General features: G+C 32.4%; 1 protein-coding gene across 1 annotated transcript in view; it reads right to left on the bottom strand.

The window, feature by feature from the left end:
• The window catches only part of LOC126748493 (delta-1-pyrroline-5-carboxylate dehydrogenase, mitochondrial), a 39,201-nt gene extending 13,125 nt beyond the window's left edge, over window positions 1–26,076 (bottom strand). Inside the window, exons 1-5 of the mRNA XM_050457762.1 lie at window positions 25,880–26,076; window positions 13,681–13,888; window positions 6,260–6,700; window positions 5,975–6,162; window positions 44–266 (exon numbers count right to left, since the gene is read on the bottom strand). Coding sequence (XP_050313719.1) covers window positions 44–266; window positions 5,975–6,162; window positions 6,260–6,700; window positions 13,681–13,888; window positions 25,880–25,923 — 1,104 coding nt within the window. The 5' untranslated portion in view covers window positions 25,924–26,076. The remainder of the gene's footprint in view (window positions 1–43; window positions 267–5,974; window positions 6,163–6,259; window positions 6,701–13,680; window positions 13,889–25,879) is intronic.
• Between the last annotated feature and the right edge of the window lie 339 nt (window positions 26,077–26,415).

Here is a 26,415-nt window from a genome sequence, read left to right as displayed (position 1 = left end):
TTAAATTTATACTGAAACTAATACAGTTTACACTATCTGTTACTTTGGGCCACAACGATTCAGGAACATACATTCTGCTGCAAGCGCTGCATTTTTGGCCGCAAAATTCGAAAGCGCTCCGAATAGTTCCGTTAATTACGGTGGTGGGGTCCGCACTCGGATGAACGAAATGATAATTTTTACCGCCGCATTCTCCGATTAGTCTTGGGAAATTTTTGTAGATGCCGATGTTGTTTCCCACTTGTTTCCATAAGCGGGTAAAAGTACTAAATATAGGACAAAAAATGCATTTTTTGTATGTACAACAGAGATCTTGGGTGCGGAACTCGATGTGTTAACGTGCAATAATAATTCAAAGGCACAAGTTAAAAAGAGAACGATTTTCCTATTTCTCATCTGAAGTTGTGTCACGTGCGACGTTCACAGTATAGTTCTAAAATTTTTAATATAAATAATATGTAATTAATTCTATTTTTGAACATAACTTACATCTATTTTAGCAAAATAAATGATTTTTATGTCCTAAAAATTCATATAATTCATTCATTCATTCATGCCATTCCTATATTATTTCAACTATATAACACATCTAAATTAAATTGAACTCTAATATTGTAGCTGCAAATTTTATTTGAAAACACGCTAGAATTACATCTTATTTGGTTGTTAAGTATTTTATACATTAATTTACATTGTTCAAGAAAAATGTCTCTGTATGAGGAGTTCTATCGTAGTTTTACATTATTTTAAGCAGCTTATTTTGTATTACTCGAACATTATTTAATTTTGTTTTACAACATGTAGGTAAAAGGTATTTTAATTGTGATAAAAAAAAGACATTGTAGACATTTCTGTTTTATGTGTTCGATAACTTCTACTCTTTTAGATTCATGGTATAAGGCAATGTATTTTTTGTATAATTTTATTTATATGCATTTTCCAGTTTGAAAATTTATCTTTTACTAAATAAAGATATAATTTATAGAGGGTGTATTTTGTAAATATCCAGGTTACCCATATGGTCATTTTGTTGGTCAAATATCATAAATTTAGTGTTTTCAATCTACAATATAAATCTAAATCATTATTAAGTTTCTACCAGATCTTGTTCATTATCTCCTATGTATATTTGAGTTGTATCATTGAGCTGATTGGAAATTATAGGGGTGTTTGTTTGCTTTCAGTTTTCTCCAAAATATTTGAATCAATTTTGACTGATGAAATATTTAACACCTTAAAATCCTATATTTCTCCGAAACATGGCTTTTACAAAATTAGATCAACGGCGACAAACCTAGCGGATTTTCAGGATTTTTTAAGTGAAAATATCGAAAAAGGCTATCAGATTGATGTTGTTTACACCGATTTACAAAAAGCATTCGACAGTGTATGCCATGGTCTGTTGATAAAAAAACTTGAAGCATTGGGAGTACATGGATCATATCTGAAGTGGATCGATTCATATTTGAATAGTCGTACTCAACAAGTCAAGCTGAGGGGAGCAACTTCAAGAGAAATTCGAGTGACTTCTGGAGTGCCTCAGGGATCACATCTTGGGCCAATTTTGTTCCTTTTATATATAAATGAAGCTGTATCTGTTTTTAAACACTGTGAATGTCTTTTATATGCTGACGATCTAAAATTTTTTGACTGTAACTATTGACTGTGCTGAAGACTGTTCCTTAGTGCAACTAGATTTATATAATTTTAATCAATGGTGTCTAGAAAATTTTTTGAAACTTAATGTTAAAAAATGTAAAGTTATGTCCTTTCACCGGAAAAAAGTTCCTTATAGTTTTACATATACATTAGACGGATGTTTGCTGGAAAGTGTAGACACTTTTAATGCTCATGTTGATAACATCACGATGAAGGGTTTTAGAATGCTAGGTTTTATTAGGAGACATTGTGATCAAATCAGTGATATTAGAACCATAAAATGTTTATACAATAGTTTAATTCGTAGTGTTTTAGAATACAACTGTATTGTCTGGTCACCATTTTATAACATACATATTCATCGTATAGAAAGAGTTCAAAATAAGTTTTGCAAATTTTTACTTTATAAACATAGGTTCCCTTACGAAACTATTTGTTATAACATTAGATGGCAGCTAGTTGGGCTGCAAACTTTGGAAATTAGAAGAAATAATGCCAGAATCTATTTTTTGTTTAAATTACTTAACGGTAAAATAGACAGTTCTTATCTTTTAAATAGGATATTATTAAAAGTCACAGACCAACTAATAAAATTGTATAATACGCACTATAGTTCGTATGATCTATTTACGGGAGGCATTTAGGCAAAGGTACAACGGATTAGCAGCGTCCAAAGTCGAACTGCTAATACGGTGTACCTTTTGTACGCACGTTGCTAATCGCGTGCATTTTGTTTTGTTTGCTAATTGTTATTTATGTAAGTTTTGAAAATATTTTCACTGTGTTATTAGTATTAAGTTAGCGTTTTGCACCACAGTACCATGAGCAATTTAAAATTGCCAGTTAGTTTCAAACATAAGCTTATTAGTAAATCTAATCCTGATGAAACGCATGTATTTTGGGCAGACATAACCTCAAAGGAGCAATGCAAACAGTGGATTACAGAGTTCTCCTCCGCAAATGAGACAGCATGGGTGCTGCGTACCTCTAAATTAGCTTCAAAAAAGATTGTTTGCAAGTGAGTGTTAACTGCAACTAAATACCCACTAAAATTATAAACTAATAGTGTCCACTTGATTTTATTATTTTAATTTTTAATAAAATTATTTTTTCACATTTATTTCACTCTTTAGCCACTGGCATACCGAATTAAAAAGAAAGATAATGAGTAAAAAAACAGAGATTTGTCGTAAAATAAATAAAAAAATTGCTCTTATGCGGTTTCCAAGTGAGCAAATGTTATGTCTATGATGTTACTTACCACTAATGAAATTATACTCTTCATTACAACCACATACACACCCTATCTATTTTCTTTTTAGTGCAAAAAAAACGGAACAAAAAATTATAATAGACGTATTTTTTTAAAAGTCAATACCAGATTTTTAAATGAATATTTTCATTTTTTCAAAACACCCAGTATAACGTTGGCAATTTCATTTTTGCAGAAGCTTAAGGAAAAAGCCGCGGAATATGAGAAGCTTGGAATATTATTGCAAACTACAGACGATCCATTTACAGTTGTAATTATAACACCCATAATGCAAAGAAGCCACAAACTACCAGCTCCAAAAGACATCATATTTATTGACAGTACATCCTCTTGTGATGCAGAAAATCATGTAATAACGTTCATTTTGATGGTAACTTTAGCTGGGGCTGTACCTCTAGGAATTTTTTAATTACCAAAAACCAAACCATATCTGATTACGTATTTGTTTTAAATGGAATAAAATTGATTCTTGGGAACGAAGCTTTTGGAGGTTATTGTCCAAAATATATTATGACGGACGATATTGAAGGCGAGAGGCAAGCATTAAATCAACTATTTCCAGAGTCAAAACTTTTGCTATGATCTTTTCACGTGTCGCAGTCAATATGGAGATGGCTTTGCGAGAAGAAGCATAATATTGAAAAAAACGACCGACCAGCATTGCACGATAGTTTCAAAAAAAGATACTGAGGTCTTTTAACGCTGACATGGCAGAGAGTAGCTTCGAATCTGCATTGAGCAATAACACTGCTGTAAAATATCTCGCTTGGATTATGTACGTGAAGAATTACTGGGAACGCCGACTTTATTGGTGCTTAGCATACAGAAATGCAAGTACGCATGGTCACCAAGCAAATAATTTCTCTGAAATATGTATCAGGCTGTACAAAGATATTGTGTGAAATCGATGCAAGGCCTACAATATCGTGGCCTTAGCTGATTTTACATGTACTGTGCTGGAACAATACTATATTCGACGTTTATTAAATTTTGCTCACGGACGAGTAAATGTAAAGAGGGCCATTTTCGAAAAAGAAATGAAGAAAGCATCTTATTTGACAAAAAAAGACATAGTTCTTGTTGAAAAATTATCATTCAAGGTACCAAGCAGTAGCAGTAATAAACTAGTTTACGAAGTCGACATGCAAATGGGCCATTGCACATGCGAGGTTGGAAGGCTGGGAAACTTGTGTAAGCACCAAACTGCCGTTTTTTTCATTATTTCGATGTCATTTCATGCACAACGGAAGAAAGATTTGCAATGGCTGTATTGGCCTTGGGACAAAAAGCTAAGTCAAAGGAGTTTTACGCTCCTCTTGTTGAAACAACGAGCAGCGATAAAGATTCCCTTCGACCATGTTCTTCTAATTTGAAAGATTTTAGCGCCGGTTATGACGATTCAACCTGAACATCGTTCATTTTGGAAAATGTAATTGAAACATACGCAAGCGACGATGACTTTGAAAATTTAATAACGACTTTGAGGGAAAAACACAGAAAATTCGGTACTCAAAAATAACTTATAAGCATTTGCTCGCAAAGACTGGACCGTGTAAAAACCAAAAGTAATAGGATACTTTTCTGAGTACTTGCGGAAGCACGTTTGCCTTAAGGCATCGAGGTGGTGCTGCGATACGGGTACAACCAACCTCAGTCGCTAGAAGAAGACCTGGCGTAACTAGGGGTAGCAAACGTCTTCCTGTTGGTAAACCAGCGAAGGGCGAAAAAGTGAAATCGAAACGAAGAAGAAATTTGACTGAAAATGTAAGAAAAAATTTACCCAACGCAAAATCGCATTAAATCCTGTATATATAGTAGGTATTGTATCTACCTACCATGTATTTTTACATTAAAACCTTTTGCTCGAGTATAGTTTTTTATTTCTAAAATTTAAACTCCTGTAAAAAAATAGTAATTGAAAATTGGAATTTTTATGATGCAACTTGGATGAGCTCAAAATTACGCATCTTTAGTTTTAAACTAAAAACAAACTTCCATTCTGATTTGAGGTACATTTTTTTTCGACTTGGATTAATTTCTCAAACACTTTTGACTAAGTAGAAGTAAGTAGAAACATGCAGCTTCGGTACAAAACGCCCGTTGCTAATCCGTTGTACGTTTCGCCTTAATGGTGCGGGCATAAAGTACACCGTATTACCAATAGCCAATCAGTGAACGAATTTAAATACCTATTGCTAATCCGTTGTACCTTTTGCCTAAATGCTTACGGGAGAGCCTTGTAATAGTTTTAAAAATAAGATTATAAGAGGAACAGGGGGATAAGTTAGATAATACATGTAGCTTCTTTATTTTCTTGCTTTTTTGTTTGACTTATGTATGTTGATTTATAAGCTTATTGCATATTATTTGTGTTTTTTTACCATTTACATGTAATTACCTGTTAAGGTGTTTGTAATTTAATATATAAATAAATAAATCATCCCAAAACACATACCAACTAACCACGTCAAAAGCCTTCTTTAAATCAATTAATACCACAACCACCATCTTTCGCCCATCCAATGCTTTTGAAATAGTGCTAATAAAATCGATAGTTGCACTGGTACTGATCAAGCAATGTATTATCATAAATAAAAGGCATCAATCACCGTTTAATAACTTCCTAAAGGGCTTTTAATAAAATTTTTATTACGGCAATTGGTCGGTTCATTTGATTTTTTTACCAGACTTAAAAATTGGAGTAACTTTTTTTTTTCTTGAGGAAACTCGCCAGCAGTAAAAACGTTATTTATTAAATTTGAAATAACACCTCCAACATAATCTTTTAAATGTATTTGTAATGTTTGTGTAATAGCAGCTTATTTGAGCATTTAGTAAATTCGGAATCAAGTAAGTGGTAATAAACACCTTACCAACCTAGAATGAAAACATCGTTATAGCATACAAATCATACGATAAATATGAACTTATTAAATCCCAAATAGCGCGTGGGTGATCGAAGAATCAACGATGGATTATCGTTCTCTTTTTAACTTGTATTTAAGCATTGAAGAAATAAATTTGCCAACGGTGTATACGTACGGCACACTTCCGGTAAAGTTGATTCCGGCCAAGTGAGGGGACGCGGTGATGGTATCTCCAAACACTGGACCGTCCGAAGGAACGAAATTGACCACGCCCGGTGGTACTCCGGCCTCCAAACAGATTTTAAAGTTCACCCAGTTGGATAAGAGGGCGGTGTCGCTGGGTTTCCACAAAACTGCGTTACCCTTTAAAATAAAATATAATCTTGTCTTCGTTAAATTGTTCACATAAATTTCCATTTTAAATAAACTTCATTTCTCTTGTCTCAAAATACTCACTTACCATTAAAGCAGGCGTATAAGCTAAATTCCCACCGATGGCAGTGAAATTAAATGGCGAAACGGCCGCGACAAATCCATCGATACCGCGGTAACGCATCGAGTTCTTCGTCACTTTGGGATTTTCGGAAATCGGTTGATATTTGGTGGCTTCTTTTAGGAAATACGCGTTAAGTCTGAAGAAATCGATCAACTCGGCGGCCGAATCGATCTCCGCTTGAATAACGGTCTTGGCCTGGCCCAACATTGTGGCGGCGTTCAATTTCGCCCTGTATTTGCCGGCCATCAGGTCCGCTGCCTTGTCCCAAATCCTAAACCGTTCCGCCACTGTTGTTTTATCCCATTTTTGCTGGGTTTCCCGGGCCACGTCTATCGCTTGTTTGATCAACTTCGCGTCGGCATAGTAAAATTTGGCTATTTGTTTTTTATGGTTGTGCGGCATAACCTACGGAAATATTTGGCATTAAAACTATATTATCCCAAAGGTTATTTGTGATATTTTTAACCCGCTTACAGCTGTAGTAGTTATAGTAAAAGAAACGTTATATAGGATTTAGTTTAATTTATGTATTTATCAACAAATGGGAACCCATTGGAAAATTTACATATACAATATAAATAGTTGTAGAAAATGGTAAATACAATTAAATATAAAATACAAAACTTAAATGTGTGAAAAGTTCAAAACTAACGTATTTGTTATTGGCCATAACAAATACCTTCTTTCAAATGGATGATAAATTCAAAGGTACTTGGTGTCACCCTCGATCGGGACACTGGCATAGGCTGGACTACATAATAGTACGCCAGAAAAATCTGAACGAAGTGCAAGTTACTAAAACCAGCAGTGGCGAAGCGTACGAGTAGACAAGGTAGACACTGTCTACCCAAAATTATCCAGTTATTTCTCATTAATTTATTACGTAATTATTTCATGTAATTGTTGAATTCAAATTTAAAAAAAATAACACAGAATGTAGTCGCTCTCCTTAGTAATATTATATAGTATCTAAACGGCTATAATATCTATCTATCTATAATATCTAAAGCGCGCCCCGCCTGACGCACCAATTAAAATAAAAATGCAGAGCTGACACCTAATTAATGTATACGAGCCCCAGGAAGACACATTGATATTTGTCTTTGGAAATTTGGAGCATCTAATCGAACCATATACGCATCAAGCAGGTGACAGAGGTCCGGCCGCATGAGTATTCAGCCTATTACGTATGCAAAATTTACTCGCGGGAAAGACATTTGAGCTTTTGTCTATCGAAGTCGACCAGCTATGTTATTATGCTCTTGAAGGTTATTGTTTATGGACACGCTTGATCTGGTCGGCCGCAATACATCTTCAGTTTTGTTTTTTGATGAATCTGCATTTGGCATTTGGTGCGGGCGCGTGCTATTGGGCAGTGTGAATAAAAACTTACCTTTGCTTTTAGTATGAAGTATAAGCTTTAGCTTTTACTAATAACATTTGCTGAAATTAAAGTGAATAACCTTTTGCTTTTAATTACTAGCGAAAGCTAGATATTTTAAGTATTTACGTAGCGATGGCGTTATTATTGGTACATGAGTGTCAATTGCACCAAAAGCACAGGGAAATCTATACAACTGTACCCATTCGTTGATTGCCTGCTCAGTCGAGGTTTTTGTAGGAAATTTCATCCAAATTCCTGCCTTTTCAACTATTTTTGGTAAAATGTGAGATATCGTTTTACATATTGTTGTTCTATGAACTCCTTATTTGAAATCCAGGATCACTTAGAAATTGCAAAAAAATTTGCATTTTTTTTTGGACTCAATGCACCAACTCTAGTCTCCACTTTTGGCTCCAAAAAATGGTTAGCTATCCACTCAACATTTTCTTCACTAAATCTATACAGATCGTGGTATTCTTCGGCATGACTTTCTTTTTTCTTTCGGGATAAAATTTTACAGATCTTATATTCATAAATGCAGCCATTTCTACCAAACTATTTAACAATACTAAATTTTTAAGCCAGGGTCTAACAAGCTTGCAAAAATGTAAGCTTTTCCTTAATATTCTTAGTAATTGCTTACTTTTATGCCCACCATTTTTAGACAATGCTAACAACTTTAGCTTTTGCTAATTGTATTAATTAGTATAAGTTACTACTTACTTTTATCCATTGCAAACTAAGCATTTGCTAGGAAAATGTAAGTTTTAGCTTTTACTGAATTCTTATTCACACTGCCCATTTAGTATTTTTATTTTTGGGTGTATAGAAAAGATTTTTTTAGTAGATATTTTAGGGGTTATTTATGAACGACTGTTTGATATTGGCAATTGTATTATAGTTGTGTTTTTTTTGTAAGTAGTATTTATTTTTATCTATCTATCTTTTTATGCTAGTAGTAATAATTTTGTTCTTTTTTATATCACTACATATTTTTCTCTTTGAGTTAATATTTCATGCGCTTTCATTCTCTATTTCATTAAAGTGAATAATATTGAATACACATTTTTTTCTAATTAACAATGTTTATTGGTTGTCTACCCGAAAGAAAAGTTCACGCTTCGCCACTGAAAACCAGAGTTGATGTAGAGTGCTGAACGGACCACCGCCTGGTCCTGGCTAACTTAAAACCAAGGTATAAGCGTGGCAACAGTAAGAAAGTCAACAAAAAGCTTTGCCTAGAAAAACTCAAGGATACAGCAGTAGCTTCGCATTTTCGTAGCGAAATTAGGAAAAATCTTCATGCCGATAATTTCCCACAAGATCTAGAAGAACACTGGGCTTTAGTTAAAAAAAAAATGGACATTAGCAGCTCAATTCTGAGAACCATGCCGCGCAATCATCAGCCAGACTGGTTCAAAGAGAATGAACTCCTGATAAAACCTCTATTGGAACGTAAGTACGTAGCTCAGGAAAACGCTCTTAGCAATCCTCAGAACATAGCTGCGCAAACAAAACTTAGAGATACTAAAAACGAACTCAGAAAGGAAACGCGAATGCTAAAGAACAACTGATGGGCAAACAAGGCGCGCGAGACTACAAAAAGTTTTTTCAAGCTCTAAAAGAAGTGTACGGTCCTTCCCGCCGAAATATATGCCCAGTAAAAGACATGCACGGCAATACTCTTAAGGACATAAAAGATATCATGCTAAGATGGAGGGAACACTATTGCACAGTACTTAATCAATCAAACGAAGTTGACCTCAAAGTGATAGACATGATTCCACAATATGAAACGGCACACGAACTGGATGGTCCAATATCTGTGGAAGACATTCGATCAGCTATCAAAAAATAAAAAAATAATGAAGCTGCGGGGCCCGACGGCTTACCAGCTGAGATCTACAAGGCGGCCGGTGACGATATTATTGTACCGTTGAAATCTATCTTAGACAAAATCTGGCTCAGCGAAAAAACCCCGCAAGACTTTAAAAAGGCCAATATCATAAACATTTACAAGAATAAAGGCTCCGCGTATGACTGTAACAACTATCGCGGCATTTCATTACTGTCGATAGCGGGAAAGATTCTATCAAAGATCTTAGCGGATAGACTACAATCAGTAGTGGAAAAACTTATTCCAGAAACCCAGAGCGGCTTTCGGCCAACGATCTGATCTTTGCACTTCGCCAACTTCAAGAAAAGGCGAGAGAACATCAGACTCAATTACATGTCGCATTCATCGATCTGGCGAAGGCCTTTGATTCGGTTAACAGAAAGGTTCTCTGGTGCATTTTAAAACGTTTCGGAATCCCAAATAAATTCGTCTCAGTGGTCGAAAATTTACATACAAGTAATAGTAAACGGTGAGCTTTCCGAACCGTTCTCCACTGAGACGGGAGTTAGGCAGGGCTGCGTCCTGGCTCCTATTTTGTTCAATGTTTTCCTTGCGGAGCTATCGATCATTGTTGACAGAAATCTAACTGCTAGAGGGATTGGAATCAGATATAGGTATGATGGAGGGCTTTTCAATTTAAAACGTCTTAGAGCTAGAACAAGAGTGCGTTTTATCACGCATCTTCAATATGCGGATGACTGTGCGCTGATTGCGTACACAGCAGAAACTCTTCAGGAAATTGATGCTTCTTATGCCTTAGGTCTAAAACTAAACACGTCAAAAACCAAGTTTCTTATAACTCCTGCATCAGATAATCCTCAGCTCATACAGGTCAATGGCGAGACTTTGGAGCAAGTTGAACGCTTTAGGTCCCATATTTGGCACCTTCGCTTCTTTATTTTCAATTAATATTGTCGCCGCCTAGCGCTTATTTTGTGAATTAGGTCAGATCTTGTTTAGCCGCCGGCATCCCCGTGTTTTACAAAGTTGAAGTGATCATAAAACACATAAAAATCTTTTTTTTTTTGTTTGTCAAATTATCTATGTTTTGGTAAGTATTTATTCATGTGATCTGGTTATAATTACGCCCTTCAATGCATATAGTTGTCAATTGTTTGTCATTTATTTACTTGTGCCATATTTGACGCAACTTGCAGTAAAGGAAAAAATCATTTATTTCTTCAGATGGATCCAAAACGGTTTTATGGCACCAAAACTGTTGATATTCCAAATCAAAGCGGTAGTGAAGATGAAAATTTGTCAGGCGACAAGGTTTGCTAAAACAGAACACTATTTCCAAAAATCTCATCCATTCTTCTTTAAGAGACCAACATACAAAATTGACGAAAAACAAATAAAAACACAAAGTCACGGTCTCACAACATGTAATCAAACGGGCTACACGTGTTTCGCTCTAGTTAGAGCATTATCAGGCCTTGTTTAAAGTTCTGTAATGGCATTTTACTTCTTCCTTCAACCAAGTTGTTCTGGCGACATTCACGGCAGTTTTTGATGAATGAATTATTTTGTAAAGTTTTATTGAAAGAGTCCAGCAAAGATGAACAGATTGAGAGGGAAGTTGAGGGTGTCATAATTTGTGAAACCGATTATTCTGATAGTGAAGATGATGTTCCCCTTTGGTGGTTCTTGAATAGGAAAAAAACATATGAAGGTAGCTGAGGAAGACAAATTATTCAAAGGAACTAAATCTTTAGGAATCGATATTTTGAATTTTAATGATATTTTTGATTTTTTCAATTTATTTTTGAAGTTTTTTTTTACTGATGTACTGGTGTAAATAGCGGAACAGACTAATTTATATGCTATCCAATGTAGGCCTGAAAAACCAGTCAATTTAAGCAAGGAAGGAATAAATATTTTTATTGGAATTTGCATATACATGTCTGTAGCACACCTGTCATCTACTAGAACTTATTGGAGCAGTACCTTGGATATTACTGCAATAACCGAAGCTATGACATGCAATAGATTTGAAGAAATAAAACGTGTTATTTACTTCAATGATAATACAAAGCAGCAACACAATCGTGATGGACCTGACTATGATGAGCTTTTCAAAATCCGTCCATTTTTAGAAGTAATGCGAGAAAGATACTTACTCGTTTCAAAAGAAGAACACCTACAAAAGCTCGATCAACCCTAAAGCAATATAACCCGAAAAAACATCATAAATGGGGTTACAAAGTATTTGCACTAAATGGAGTATCAGACTTCAGCCAATGACCAAAGCTATATTGTACCTTACCATAGAACTTCATGCTATGAAAAAAGTTTTGCATACACTGCTGTTAAAATGTGAAATAGCTTGACACAAGTCCTTAAGAATTCAAAATTTTTGTTTTTTAAAAGTCACATAAATAAATTTAAGTACTTAAATAAGATCAATATTATAATAATTTCGATGTTGAGATTTTTTGTTTGATTTTTTATTTTTTTATTTCGTATTGTTTCTAATATTCTGCCACGCCCTGACTTATCCCTAAAATCTAACTGTCATCAAGACTCGTTTTCCTTCTGCGCGCTCCCATTCTCTTCAGAACTCTTATTTTAATTTGTCTTTTTGTTTTTTGTTTTCTTTTGTTTTTTTTTGGGAATTATTTTATTAAGTAGCTTTTTATTTATTTCTCTTTGCATACTTTATATGTACTATTTTTTTAAATTTATTTTTTGTATTTATTATAGTAGCTATTTATTAGGTTAAGGGTCCTTTCGCAGGCGTCCGCTCAGCGGTCACTGTTACCGGTTTTGTAATCGTGAATTGGTCCTTTTTTGTCAACTGTATATATTATGTGTAACTAAATGATACATGTATTTTTTTACTTTTGGCAAAATAAACAATTCTGAATTTGAATTTGAATTATATGGGCGGTGTGGATCTTTTGGATTCCATGCTAGGCTATTATGGGATACTAATAAGACCAAAAAAATTTTACTTAAGAATTTTTTTTCATTTCCTCGACATGTTATTCTGTAACAGTTAGATATTATGGAGAAGATCGGTCATAAGTACGAATTCTGACGACTGTTATTTGCCACTGGCTGAGTTCAAACTTGGATTGGCGGAAATTCTAACAAGATCTAATATAATATCAAGAAAGCGGGGCAGACCTAGTTGCGCACTTCAGCCACAACTAGAATTAAAAAAAAAAAGAAATATCCTTTTGCGCAAATACCAGCCCTAGAAATTCGTCGCGATAATGTGGGCCATCTTCCTGAGTGGTATGAATATCGCCAGAGATGCAAATTTCCTGAGTGTAAGGGTAAAACCCAAATTACATGTGAAAAGTGTAATGTCAGGTTGTTTTCGCCGGTTTCACGTGAAATAATTAAATATTCTTAAGGTTTATATTTAGTTTAAATATTTTTTGATTTATTTATAATGTTTTTTAATGTTTTTATAACGTTTTCTGGTAATTTTTTTATTTTCTTTCCTATGGGAGAATTTGTGCCAAATCTGGCACATATCAAAATTTTATCTTGCGGCATAAACTATCACATATATTTTTTTCAACTTAAAATAAAAAATCATGCAGTAAGGGGTTAACATGCAGTTTGATCTATAAATCCATGGTCTGTTGTGAAAAAAAGTTGACTATCAAAGGATGTCTGACATTTTAAAAATATTATGTACAATATTCAATATGACAGGAAAAATTAAGTTGTTTTCGCTGTCAACTTATTTATATTGAGACTCTTGATTAAATGACTAATTTTTAAACAAAAAAAAATACATTTTGACCATAAACCAAAAGGAACTGTGGCCTAATATTTCTAATTTTCATTCTATGCTTGCTTGTACTGTAGTTGCATTTTGCTATTGAAACAACTCATTTTTGATATGTTCTATGATGATCTTCTTAAAGATGACAAGAAATATGAGGCACTATAGTTTGTATGAACCTAATTAGTATGTTAGTCAAGATTTAAAATATGAAGTTTATAAAAAAAAAACGATACTTAACGTTATGTTACGTATGTAACCTTTCTTATCTGTTAGAGTCCATAAAATACCCATATGGAACACTTCTTATGTTGTTTATTCATAAAAAACCTTGAAAATAATGTACTGGTCCTATGACGTACCTGATACCGCACATCGCTAGTCTTAAACTCTTTATCGCCAATAACAATGGGGACATCTTCAGTTTTATTGGCAGTTTCATTCAAGGCCTTTTCCAGTTCGGCCCTTTCAGGGGAGCCTTTAAGGTAATTTAGGACAGGTTCATTTTTAGGTCCGAAATCCTCCACTCGCACCTCTGGTACGACAGACCCCAAACATCTTACAGCAGATCTAATAAAAATAAAAATACTTGAAGCTATAAAAATAAAACAATAATGTGCTTTTCAATCTCATTTATAATCAGACATTTGAATTATATAATCAAATGAAAATTTACGGTGAGACACTTAACTAATTTACTGGTGTTATAGTCTCCTGGCTATAACTTTATGCTATAAATAAATCAGTTAATGTTATGAATTAATGCTGTTTCAAAAATAAACTGGATCCTTGGGTGATAAGCCAAGTATTTATAATAATGCAATCATCTCAATTTTTTCTTGACATACTGAGTTGGTATTGTCTGAGAATCATGAATCTTTTATTGCGATAAAAATTACATATTCCACCACCTAATTTAAAACTCCTCATGCATTATGTAACTAAAAGGATTATGTATAGGTCAAGCAAAAATAGTGACTTATATTTATATTTTCGAAAACGAGTAAATAGTACAACATTTTGGTTAATTGCCAACAGTAAAGTTGTTTTTAACTTGTACTGCAAATAGGTATTAATATTTAGTTCTAACTTAAGCAGGGATGGCAACTTATTTAATATGCAGGATGGAGCTTCAGGTTTCATTCACATTACCACAAATATTCAGCAACTTAAAATTTATAGTTGAATGCTTCCTTGAAAAATCTACCACCCAGTAAGTGAGGTGAATATGAAAAAGAGCCTCAATTACTGTGCCAAAGACTCTATTAAAGTGAACATATTAGATTTTCCCTGGAAATCTAGCGGCTAACTGGTGAATGTGATGTGATATCTGTAATGCAGCAACCACTGATCCAGGTGGATCATCAAAATCTTATTATGCACCGTCTGAGCATGACTGAACACTAGTGTCATCAGAGGAGTGTGATTTTGATGAGTCACTAGTGGCAGATCATTAATATTTCAATATGCGGACTTCTTCAACATTCTACCCTGCATACTCTCTAGATAGTTACTTGAAGAAGAGAAGAACTATTGTGCACCATTGATATTGTGATAATCTACACATAAGTGGAATAAGCCACCCTTTTTATTCCCAATAACAACGCGAGATACTATTTAATTTAACTATTCAATAATTTAACGAAAAGTGTTTGGTTTGATTTTTTCAAATAGTCTATTCCTAAGAGAAACTTTATAAATGATATATCTCTGGGTAGCAGTGTAAATAATTTTAATTACAAATTTTGGTTTGTGACATTATAGATTTTATGATTATTTAACATTTTTCTATAATCATAAATCTGAAGACTGCCTTTGCCAATGTTTTTAATAGAAACAGTTACTTTTAAACAGCCTAATTTTTATCATGTATTTTAAGCCAATAAATAAATTAGAAATTGCTGTTTTACTTGCACCATGCCATATAATTAAATCAGAAGAAATTCTTGATTTAACTAATGATGAATTAACATTTTTCATACCCTTTTTTCTAATTTTTCTTTTTACTCCCACCTGAATACTTGTTCCATTGTATATAAAAATCTATTGTTTATCTTTGTGCCAGTAGAGTAGCTATAAGCACCTGTAGTTATATTAAATTATATGTACCAAGTTATATTATTATATGGGAAAAATTAAGTTTTTAATATATATAAATACTAAAAATATATAATACTGTTTTGCCTCTTTTTAATTGATTTGGAGAAAATTTTCATTATTTCTCAATTAGTAAAAACGAAAAGTGACTATTCACACAAACTATTGATAAGGATGGTTGCTGCCCCACTGTCTTAATTGATATATCAAAAGCCTTTGATTCACTCAATATAAATCTTCTACTGGCAAAATTAAAATTTTACAATATAGTTTTTTTGAGAGTTACTTAACAAAGAGAAGCCAGGCTGTTCGCCTGCATGATGAACTGGGTAATCTGCTTATGTCCAATTTTCAGCTGGTGGAGACAGGGGTACCTCCGAGCTCCATTCTTGGACCTCTTTTGTTTTCAGTTTTCAGTTTCCTCTGATATTGAAAATTTTACAAATAATTGCCTGTACCATATGTATGCTGATGATATTTAGATATATCTATCTCCCTTTAAGTGAACCTAAAGATCTGATCAAAGCGATTATAAAAATCAATGATGACTTGAGCAACATTTCTAATTGGGAGGAGCTCTTTGTTGGTTAACCCTCAAAAAACACAAGCAATTTTATTTTCTAAAATCACTATAGAAACTGATAAACTTATTATATGTTAATGGGAGTGTGGTTGACTGGCAGGAAAAAGTAAAAAATCTTGGGTTATACATGGACCAACCATTAAAATTTGATTTTCATATCAATAATGTGTGTAGACAGGCCTATTTTAAATTAAAATCAAATCACAAATACACTTACAGCATCTCTAATTATTTCAATTCCTAATTACCTAGACACTGTCTATAGACCATATCTGACAGAATATAATCAATTTAAATTACAAAAAATTCAAAACTGCTGTGCCAGATATTATGTCAGATGTGTACCTCTTAAAGAACATATCAGTAAAGCAACGGCAATTAGTGCATAAAATCACTTTCTCAGTTAAACCAAATTATTTAGCAGATTTTTTTAAGCTTCGTGGTGAATGCCATGAAGTAGATATCAGGGGAAAAAATAGTTTCAATATTCCCAGGCATAATACTGAATTTTTCAAGTCATGTTTCATATATCAGGCACCTAGTTTATATAACAAAATACCTGAGAATCTTAAAACATTAAGCTGTCCCTGTTTTAAAAAGAAACTAAAAGATTTAATCAGGAGTGGTGAGCTGTGATGTGTCAGTCTGTAGTAATTTTGTGATATGTAATTTTTTAAATTTTTATACTGTGCTCAAAGCTTTTAAATAATGTCATGTATTTTAAAATTTGTCAGTATATTTGAAAGTGGATATTTTATTTGTTATTGCCTAATGGCTGAATCTTTATTAGTAATTGTTAAAAACCGCTCTGCGGATCTATTACCTTTTGACATTTTTGTTAATAAAAGATATTTATATTTAGGTATTTTATTTTATTTATTTTATTTTATTGATTACCTACACCAATCATGTAATAAATAAGACAATGAAGGTACATATCTGGTTTCATCCAGAGGTCAAGTGTTGTCTTGTATATGTTTTTGTTATATATATGTGTATACTATGTATTTGTTATATATAGAATACATTTTTGAGTATGAATACAAGTATCAATGGTGAGGGATAGTCTAAATTTGCTTATATACAGTAGTCAAAAAAAATTCTAGCGATTCAAATTCATATATTTCAATGCTTATAAATGAAAAACAAAGTCATATACATAGGTCCAAAAATAGCCATAAAATATCAAAAAGGTCTTCTTTAGATTCTCCAAGATGGATAGGAAAGGCAAAGGAGTATTCACAATTTTCTATACTGGTCCCTGCAATTATCTCTACATCCTAAACCAGTTCCTTTGCAAGCCAAATAGATGTTGGATATTTGAACCATGATCCCATTCAAGAATGGCATATTATGATAGCTGTGAGTGGAAAATGGCAAATAGATAAAAAAGGTTCTTATTGATTTTTGCAGCTACATTCCACTACTAGATTAATTTTTTTATTATAATTTTACATAAAGTAAAAAATTCTATAGACTGTCCCTCAGTTGTTCTTTCTTTTTAAGCTTAGAATTCCTCCTCAAAATATCAACAGTCTGAAACTTTTATACTATCACTTCATCACATGACATGCATAAACTTACAAAAAAGAGAAAAGTTCCAGCAATTTGAACCATTTCACAATATTTTAATAAGATATACACGCCTCAATTTTCCCATTTATAGACTACAGAGGGCATACTTATTCTTGTATACAAGTTTTTAATAAGTTACCTGGTGATATTAAATTAGACATTGATTTTAATGTTTTTAAAAGTAAGGCAAAAAAGCAGTTAATAGAACAATAGAACTATACACAGTTTAAGAGTTTTTGGACAGCATAATTTAATTCTAGTGCTGTGCTTTTCCTTGTAAATTTTTTTTTATAATTCTGTATAACAGTTATACACTTTTTTAATAAAAGGTGTTCAAAACAAATTTAGTACATAATTTTTTCTCAAGTTGCAATCTCGTTAGTAATTTGTGGCTGTGTTAAATCATTTACTTCCCTTACTGCAATTTTTGTTTCATATTGAATGATATGGTGTGTGATGTTTTTTATTAAACTTAGATGTAAATTATTACATTTTTACAATTACAATGTAAATGGCTTCCATAAATAAAAGTGTCTTCTTGTCACCTTCTGTTAGAACAATAACTAATGAAGTCTCGTCTATAAAAAGCAGAATTAATATGAATTGAACAAAGATATTTTATCAATCAATATTGTACCAAAAAAAACCAGATACAAAAAATTGTCTACTAAAGTTAGAAGACCTTCTATCCAAATTCAGGTGTTGAGTCTTGTACTTTGAGGGTTTGTAACTATTGTGCAAAATGTGATTGAGACATATATTCACTATCTTATTTCACAGAATTATAGTTGTAAAAATTAAAAGATTTAAATATATAAGTTTATGTGTGTACTGAATTGTTATCGCAGTAATCTATATTTAGATCCCCTGTTAGTAACATTTTTTAACTTCAGTGAAAATTGAGAATAATCAAGAAACTGATAAATTATTACTAGTACTAGGCCTGTAGATGCACAAAATATAAACATTTAGTTCTTTATAATAAATTATTGAAAATTCATGATCAAAATTGGAAATGTTAGTAAAACTAGAAAGTTCAACTATGTCTTCTTGAATAGGTATGCACGAGCCTCCTCCCTTTGTAATTGATGTATGAAAACATGATAACATGATATAGTTTTGTATAGACAAAGGTTCATCCATTCTCAACCAATGTTACACACATGAAATGTGGACTATTAAAATGTTCAAGAAGTACAGTTAATGCATCAACCTTATTATGGATCAACTAGATATTTAGTATAAAAAATGACAATATTTACAGTATTATGTGTGTCGGATCCTGACTAGACCCTTCTGAGGTGTCTTTAAAAAAGTCACCTCAGAAGAATGAATAACTGTGGTGGTTCCACATAAGAGCAACAATTTCCAACCCTTGTTTCTCTACAGGTTAAGTTTCAGTGTTTACTGAAGCACAAATTTAAGACCTCATCACAAATCAAATCTGCCAACATCCGACTACCTCTGGAATTTACATAAATTCTTTCTTTCATAAAACAATTAAATTCAAATTTGTCTTACACTTAGACTTCTTGTCATTTATGTGGTAAAACATACTGCAATCATTCCGCGAATTTACATTTATAGGTACATTTCATAAAATCAACATCAATGCAAAAAAAATATGCATTAAAGCTGTAATAAGGTTTACGATTATTATAAACATGTAATAATGCATAATTTTTGTACAAGGCATGCACAAACTAAAATTATGTTGCTGCACAAAGGCATGATAGCTTCATAGGTCCTTAGGTTATAATGCCTTACCCAATTATCTAAGAGGTAAATCATTTCATCAAAAGTGAATTCCCTTGGACTTTTAATTCTTATATTTTTCTGTTATGGATTTATATTATATCTAGTGGTTGAGTTGTGGTGCATATAGGTATTTTTTAAGATTTGAATGAGAATGTGTTATCACTGAGTTTTTTATTTGAGTATTCTCTGTTAATCTTATGCCTACAGAGCCATTCCAAAAACATTAAAATAGTATAATTGCCAACAAACTTCCTTGATTCATATTGTTGGCAAAAGTTTAGTATTACATAAAAATTAAGTTGTAAGTGACTTGTAATGTAATTGTGGTGAATGTGTACCTGTATCTAAATAAGTAAATATTTGATTTAAAGCCAAATAAAATAATAATTGTATTTATGCTTTTTTTTCATTAAAAAATTATAACAAAAAAAATTGTCAAGGGTAATTTACATGACTAGGGTAGAGGATACAGTTATTGACATTCTTATAGTTATTGGCACCCTCTTCATTTTGAGTAAATTAACTAAGCCATCTATTGGGCTTAAATAATATTAAATATATGACTGCTTTCATCACAGTCTTCCTTATGAGCGACCGAGTATTTAAAATGCTAACATTAACGGTTTTTTCTCAGTCTTCAAATGTCTAGCATGGAGTCAGTTAGTGTCGTGATTTTATTGGAATTTTCTGTATACAGGTAAGAACTCCTGCTTATATAACTATGTTTTATTTGATTTTTGGCCTAATTAGAGGTGAGATTTTAATGTTGTGGTTAATAAACATTATTATTTATGATATTATTATTATTTATGCCAACTACTGTCCTCAACATTTTCTAATCCCACAAATATTGTCATAGGTGCCAACATCTGTATTGGTTGTACCGGAAGATTTGTCAGTAGTTGGCACTATTTTTAAAATTGTAAATATTTTTCAGCTTTGTCAAAGTTTTAGCTATAAGTGAAATGTAGGTATACAAAAACGTATAAAAAAATAAAAAAATACTTAAAAAAATAAATAGGTAAATGAGCTAAACAAAAACTAATTGGATTAACTTCTTTCCCCTGCATTTATGGCTACGTTTTTATTCTTTGACTTTTTTTTTTAATTGAGCCTTTTTTAATCCCTTAACAGAAGTTTTAGTTAAAATATACAATTAAAAAAAAGGTTTGAGTGAGTAAACTATTTATTTCTTATTGCACATTATAATTAAATCTTCCTTGGGCTTGAAAAAGGTCGTTCAATTAAAAAATCGAAACGTAACGCAATAAAAACAAAGTAGGGTTTTATTTATGACCCCTAATACCCAATAGACGTCCATGAACTAGTTTTAAATATTTATTACCAGAAAGTTAAAAGGGTTTTTCTAAATTTAAAATAAAAAGTTGTATGTATTACATGATTATGTCTCGTTGTCTAAAGTTGTATGTATTACATGATTATACTCGCACATATATCCTAAGTATCGTAATCCTTTAATAATTGGAAATCAAATATCTAATAATTTTGATATAATGCGTTTTTTTTTCAGCTATGCCAAAACCCTCAGTGAAAAATACTCTGAAGCAGATCTGCAAAATGCCATACAGGATGTCGAAAACGGAATGTCCAAAAAATCCGCCGCTTAAAAACATAAGATTCCAAGAGCGACTCTACAATTTCGGCTCTCAAATAAATTTATTAAAACTTCTCGCGGTCAATTCCAATTCTTTCGCTTAAAGAGGAAAATGATTTGATACTTTGGATTAAAGAATGTCACCGCAAGGGGTTTCCTGTGCAAAAAGAGGCAATTCAAAGTTCCGTCAAGCAGTTTTTGGATGATAATCCTCGAGAAAATCCATTTAAGGACAATTTTCCGGGAGATGGGTGGTATAAGGCATTTTTAAGGGGCCATGTAGACGTAACTGTAAGAAAACCTGAAGCTGTAACGGCAGCTTCTTCCCCCGCGTTAGTGAAGAAAATATATAAACTTTGAACATGTATTGCAAAATCCTGACAGAATTTTCAATAGAGATGAGACAAATTTTCTTCTTTGCCCCCAAAATAAAAGGGTCTTAGCTCCCAAAGGAGCAAAGAACGTTTATGAAATTGACTGTGGTCAAGCAAAAAGTTCAATTACTGTTATGTTTTCACTTAGCGGTTCTGGTATAGTAGTTCCACCCCTAATTATTTACCCTTATGTAAGGCTTTCCAAGGATATTGGAGATTCTGTTCCTAAAGACTTTGCATTTACAGCCACTGATAGTGGTTGGATGAAGAAACATATTTTTATAGAATATATTTCAAAGACCTTTTATAACCATTTACGAGATCTAAAAGTGGAGTTTCCAGTAATTTTGTTTGTGGATGGCCATGCGACACATCTGGATAGGGAACTTAGTGATATTTGTACCAAGTTACAAATAATATTAGTGGCGCTTTACCCAAACGCAATAAGGATTCTTCAGCCGGCAGATGTTTCTACTTTTAAGCCTTTAAAAGACGGCTGGAAGAAAGGGGTTATGCAATGGAGGATAAATAATCCAACCGAAAAAGCATTTTGCCAAAATCCTTAAAATGGTAATTGATAACTCAGTTTGAAAAGATATTATTGCTAATATATTTAGAGTGTGTGGACTCTATCCAGGGAATCCTAATGCTATAGATTTTACTAAATGTTTAGGGGGTCAAAAAGAGAATAGGGAAACTATAGACAAATCTGCTTCTAAAAACATCGACGCATTAACTTTAGATTTTACAACCTTTAAAGAAATAGTTGGCGTTGAGCGAATTAAAAAATTTGAAGCTTTTAATTGTTCCAAAGAAGGAAAAGATCTCAACATTATTTATAAACTTTGAATGGAGTTTATTAAAAAGAAAACCAGCACAAACCAAATCCACAACACTTAACACAATGAAATGTTGGAGCCCTGCGTTAGCAATAATTTAGAAACAGAATTAAGTCAAGAACAAAGAAAGATTTTAAAGATGTAAAAGAAACTAATAAAAATCTCAGTGACTTTATCCAAATGGAATGTTCTGGAGATAACTTTCTTGGACTTGGAGAAAATCAAACATTTCAAGAAAATATATTTGAAGACTGTTTTGACTTTCAAGAGAACATAAAAGAAGATAGTCAAACATTGGAAACATATGTGGTATCAGAAAGTGGAACCCTTGATCTTGCCAGTGTGGAACTTCAGAATTGTTTGAGCCCATCAACTGATTCTTTAAAATTAATCTCGCAAACGGTTACACAAAAAGACATCGTAGACTGCACCTAAAATATTTATTAAGAAAACAGAAAGTAATCCTATGTCCCAATATGTAAAACATCCCGCCACCCCAAAATGGAAAGGAAAAATACTTCCCGAGAAAGCTTTATTTATTTTATCATCATCTTCATGGAAACAATTTAATGACAAAAATGAATCAGAAAAAAAGCAGAAGGTAACTGATAAAGAAAATAGAAAACGAGAAAGGGGGGAATCAAAGAAAAGGATCTAGAAGAAAAGAACAAAAGAAAAATTGAGAAGAAAGAGCCTGGAGTGTCGAAGAAAAGGAAAATAAATGTTTTATCCAAAATAATTCTAAAGCAATTCTATTACAAGAAGAAGATTTGCTTGATTTGAAATCATCAACCCGACCAAGAGTATTAAATGTTACTAGAAATTTATTTAAAGATACTGATGACATAAGCCCTAATAGCAGTTCAACTTTTAAAAATTGTTTAATGTTAGGTTCTAGCATATCGTTTAAAAATCCCAGTTTATATAGTCAATCAATCAATCAATCAATCGGATATATTACATATAAGCTTTTACAAAGTATGTGTAATAAAATCCAATAATTATAATCTATCTCAGTACATTTTAAGGTGCACCTAGGTAACCAAATACCTGTATGTGCAAAAAAAATCAAAAACAATTTTATAAAAATAAATATTTAAACAAAATATGTCCCATCCACTAACTATTGCAAAGTTTCCATTTAACACCCAATAAATAATTAAACATTAGAAAACAAAAATCCTTCACGATCACGTATGAATGCCTAAAGCTATGAAATATAAAAATTAATTAACAGTAAGTAGTTTTTTAAATACATGTAAATGATCATAAATGTAATCCCCAGATATTTTACAAAATTTTTTGACAGCTTTTGTATGTCTAATATATGGTGGTAATAAGTTGTACAGTTTGGGTGCGTGGTAAAAAATTGATTTTAATTTCATAGTAGTGGCAACAGTTGGAATTGATAAGTGTCTATTTACATTTAATCTAGTCTGATACTGATGATTAACAAAGTTCTTAAATTTATTCGACTTGTGAATATATATACAGAGCGACCAACAGTAAAATGTGCGTACATCAAAAATATTTCTGGAATAAAGTAATGCAGTAGAAAATCTTTTGTTTTTTTTGAAAATAACTTTTAAAATGTAGTTTTGGGTTACATTTAAAGAAGTCAATGTGTTTTGGTATATCCCACCCCAAAGAATTAGACCATACCTTAGTAGTGATTCCACAATTGCTTTATAAATCGAAATCAAAAGTTGTTTATTTAATATTTCCCTGAGCACATAAAACTTGTATATTAGTTTTCGAATATTTTTTGATAGTCTAAGGATGTGGTGGTCCCACTTTAAGTGTTTGTCAATATAGATTCCAAGATATTTTGTAGAGTGGACTTCATGAAATTTATCCATAAGACTATCTATGTAAATACTATTAAATGATGGACGGTTTGCAGCTGTGAGGGAAAATGCTATATAAATAGCTTTAGTGATATTTAATGATAATTTACATGAGTCTAGCCAGTGTTTTATTTTCTTTATACCGTTTGTAGCATGTTCCTTCACCAAATCCCATGTTTCCCCATAGAAAGTTACTGCTGTGTCGTCAGCATAAGAGATAGTACTACCGTTTTGTATTGACATATTGGTTAAGGAATTTACATATGCTACAAATAAAATTGGACCCAGAACAGTCCCCTGAGGGATGCCCATTTTAATTTGAAGGGGTTCACTTATAGTATTTTCAACTTTGACGGATTGCTCTCGATCCATCAAATAATCAGCAAAAACGTCTAACACGGTTCCCCTTATCCCATAGGATTCTAGGACTTGGAGCAATTTGTTATGAGGGACCGTGTCAAATGCCTTGGCTAGGTCTAGGAAGACCGTAAGACACTTTCTGCCACCATCCAAATGGTCTGTTATTTGCTCACAAAGCACACAAACTGCATTGGTTGTGCTGAGGCCACTCTGGAAACCAAATTGGTTCTTAGAAATTATATTGTTTTGATTAAAAAATTCCACCAGGTGGTCCTTAAGGCATTTCTCAAAGACTTTAGAAAAAATGTTCATTATACTTATGGGTCTATAATTATTTATATTTGATTTATCACCTGCCTTGTGAATAGGTTTTACTATGGCTTGTTTAAATTTTTTTGGGACCTTTGCAGTTTGAAAAATTAAATTTATAATGTGTGCGAGAGGGGAAGAAATATAGATATGAATATGTTTTATAATATCGGTTGTAATACCATCAATTCCAGGTGCAGAGGATAGTGGCATGTGTAATTCTTAAACCCTAAATTTTTCAAGTTGTAACCCAGGAGTTAGGTGTGATAAATGCATGAGAGCATATCATTTTCCATGTATTGAAAAAAACAATTTGCATAAGTCAAATTCAAACAGTTTTACATGTATTACATGCCTGAAAAAACCCAAATGACATGTTTTAGTTCCTATATTTACCTAAGTGTACCTGAAAATGAGTTTTAGTTAATATTGTTGTACTGATTCCAAAAACAAGCATATCCTTTATTTTTGTTGTATTTACATCTTTGTTTTGCTTTAATGTTTTGAATAAATTTCTAAAAACAAAATAACTGGTCTTTAAGTTACTATACAAATAGGTAGGTAGGTATTATTTTTAGTTTTAAATTATGTAGGTATAAGTACCTAGGTATTTAATAAATTTTTACACTTTAATTTCAAAATGCGAATAACTGTATTAAGGTCATGTCAATAACTAGGTAAAGGATGCCAATTACTATATTTTTGGACTTAAAATCATATTTTGTAGTTTTTATAATTTAATACATGAAATTATTGTAGTTTTATTTTATAAGTTTGGTTTTAAATAGCATAACTCACCAAGTACCAAATAAATTATCCAATTAAGCCTAAAATTAAAATTTTTATAGGCAATTTAGTTGAAATATTTGCTTAAGGGTGCCAATAACTGTATGCTTTACCCTATCCTTAATTAGATCTAATAAAAGTAAATAAACCTACAACTGATTTCGCAACATAGTAAATCAAATTGTTATTGATTTTTAAGAGTGGAAATTTCCACTGCTCCTATCTCACTTAAAACATAGACAGTAACAATGATTTTTTTATCATCTACATACATATTTAATTATCTGTAAAATTACATAGAAAGTTCAATAGAGGTCAAAAAGGGTACCCACTCTCAAGGGGCACTACTTCAAAGATAAAGCAAACGTTTATTTGGATGCGATAAAAATACAATAATAACGCGATAATCGATACTGACCTTTGCAAAGATTGAGAGAAACTCTGTTTACAAACCGATAACATATTTACATAAGAGTTCTTCACTTTTCTGATTAAATTCCGAGATTCCAGCACCAATTTATCGGTTTAATTACACGATATTATTAATTTCCCTTCGCATTTGATACCCAAAAAGTTACGCGATCTCACTCACTTCGACTTTGACGAAAGTGACATAACGTAGCGCATACGTTGTTGTGTCACATTTTATTGGCCAAGGTCATACGGTATTTTTCCATTTTAATATTAGAAATGCCCGTTTAAATGCATTCGGTCATTTTCCTTGAACAAATGTTGCATTGTTAAAAGGACATTAAATTAAATTGAAATATATTTTTTTAAATTAAAAGTTCACGGTGTTGCCGATACGTAAGACCCGGAAGACCGACAAGTAATATGTTAATGTGAAGCCCAAAATTTTTAAATTGATGGGCGGGAAAATTGAATTATTTTAAGATTTCGTGAATTTGCGTTACACAGTTTACAAATAAGGAGTTTATATATCTTCAATAGATC

The sequence above is a fragment of the Anthonomus grandis genome, chromosome 2 (assembly GCF_022605725.1).
Source record: "Anthonomus grandis grandis chromosome 2, icAntGran1.3, whole genome shotgun sequence".
In the NCBI taxonomy this organism is placed as follows: Eukaryota; Metazoa; Arthropoda; class Insecta; order Coleoptera; family Curculionidae; genus Anthonomus; species Anthonomus grandis.
Note: the sequence above shows the minus strand (reverse complement) of the source record. Positions and strands in the feature narration are given on the sequence as shown.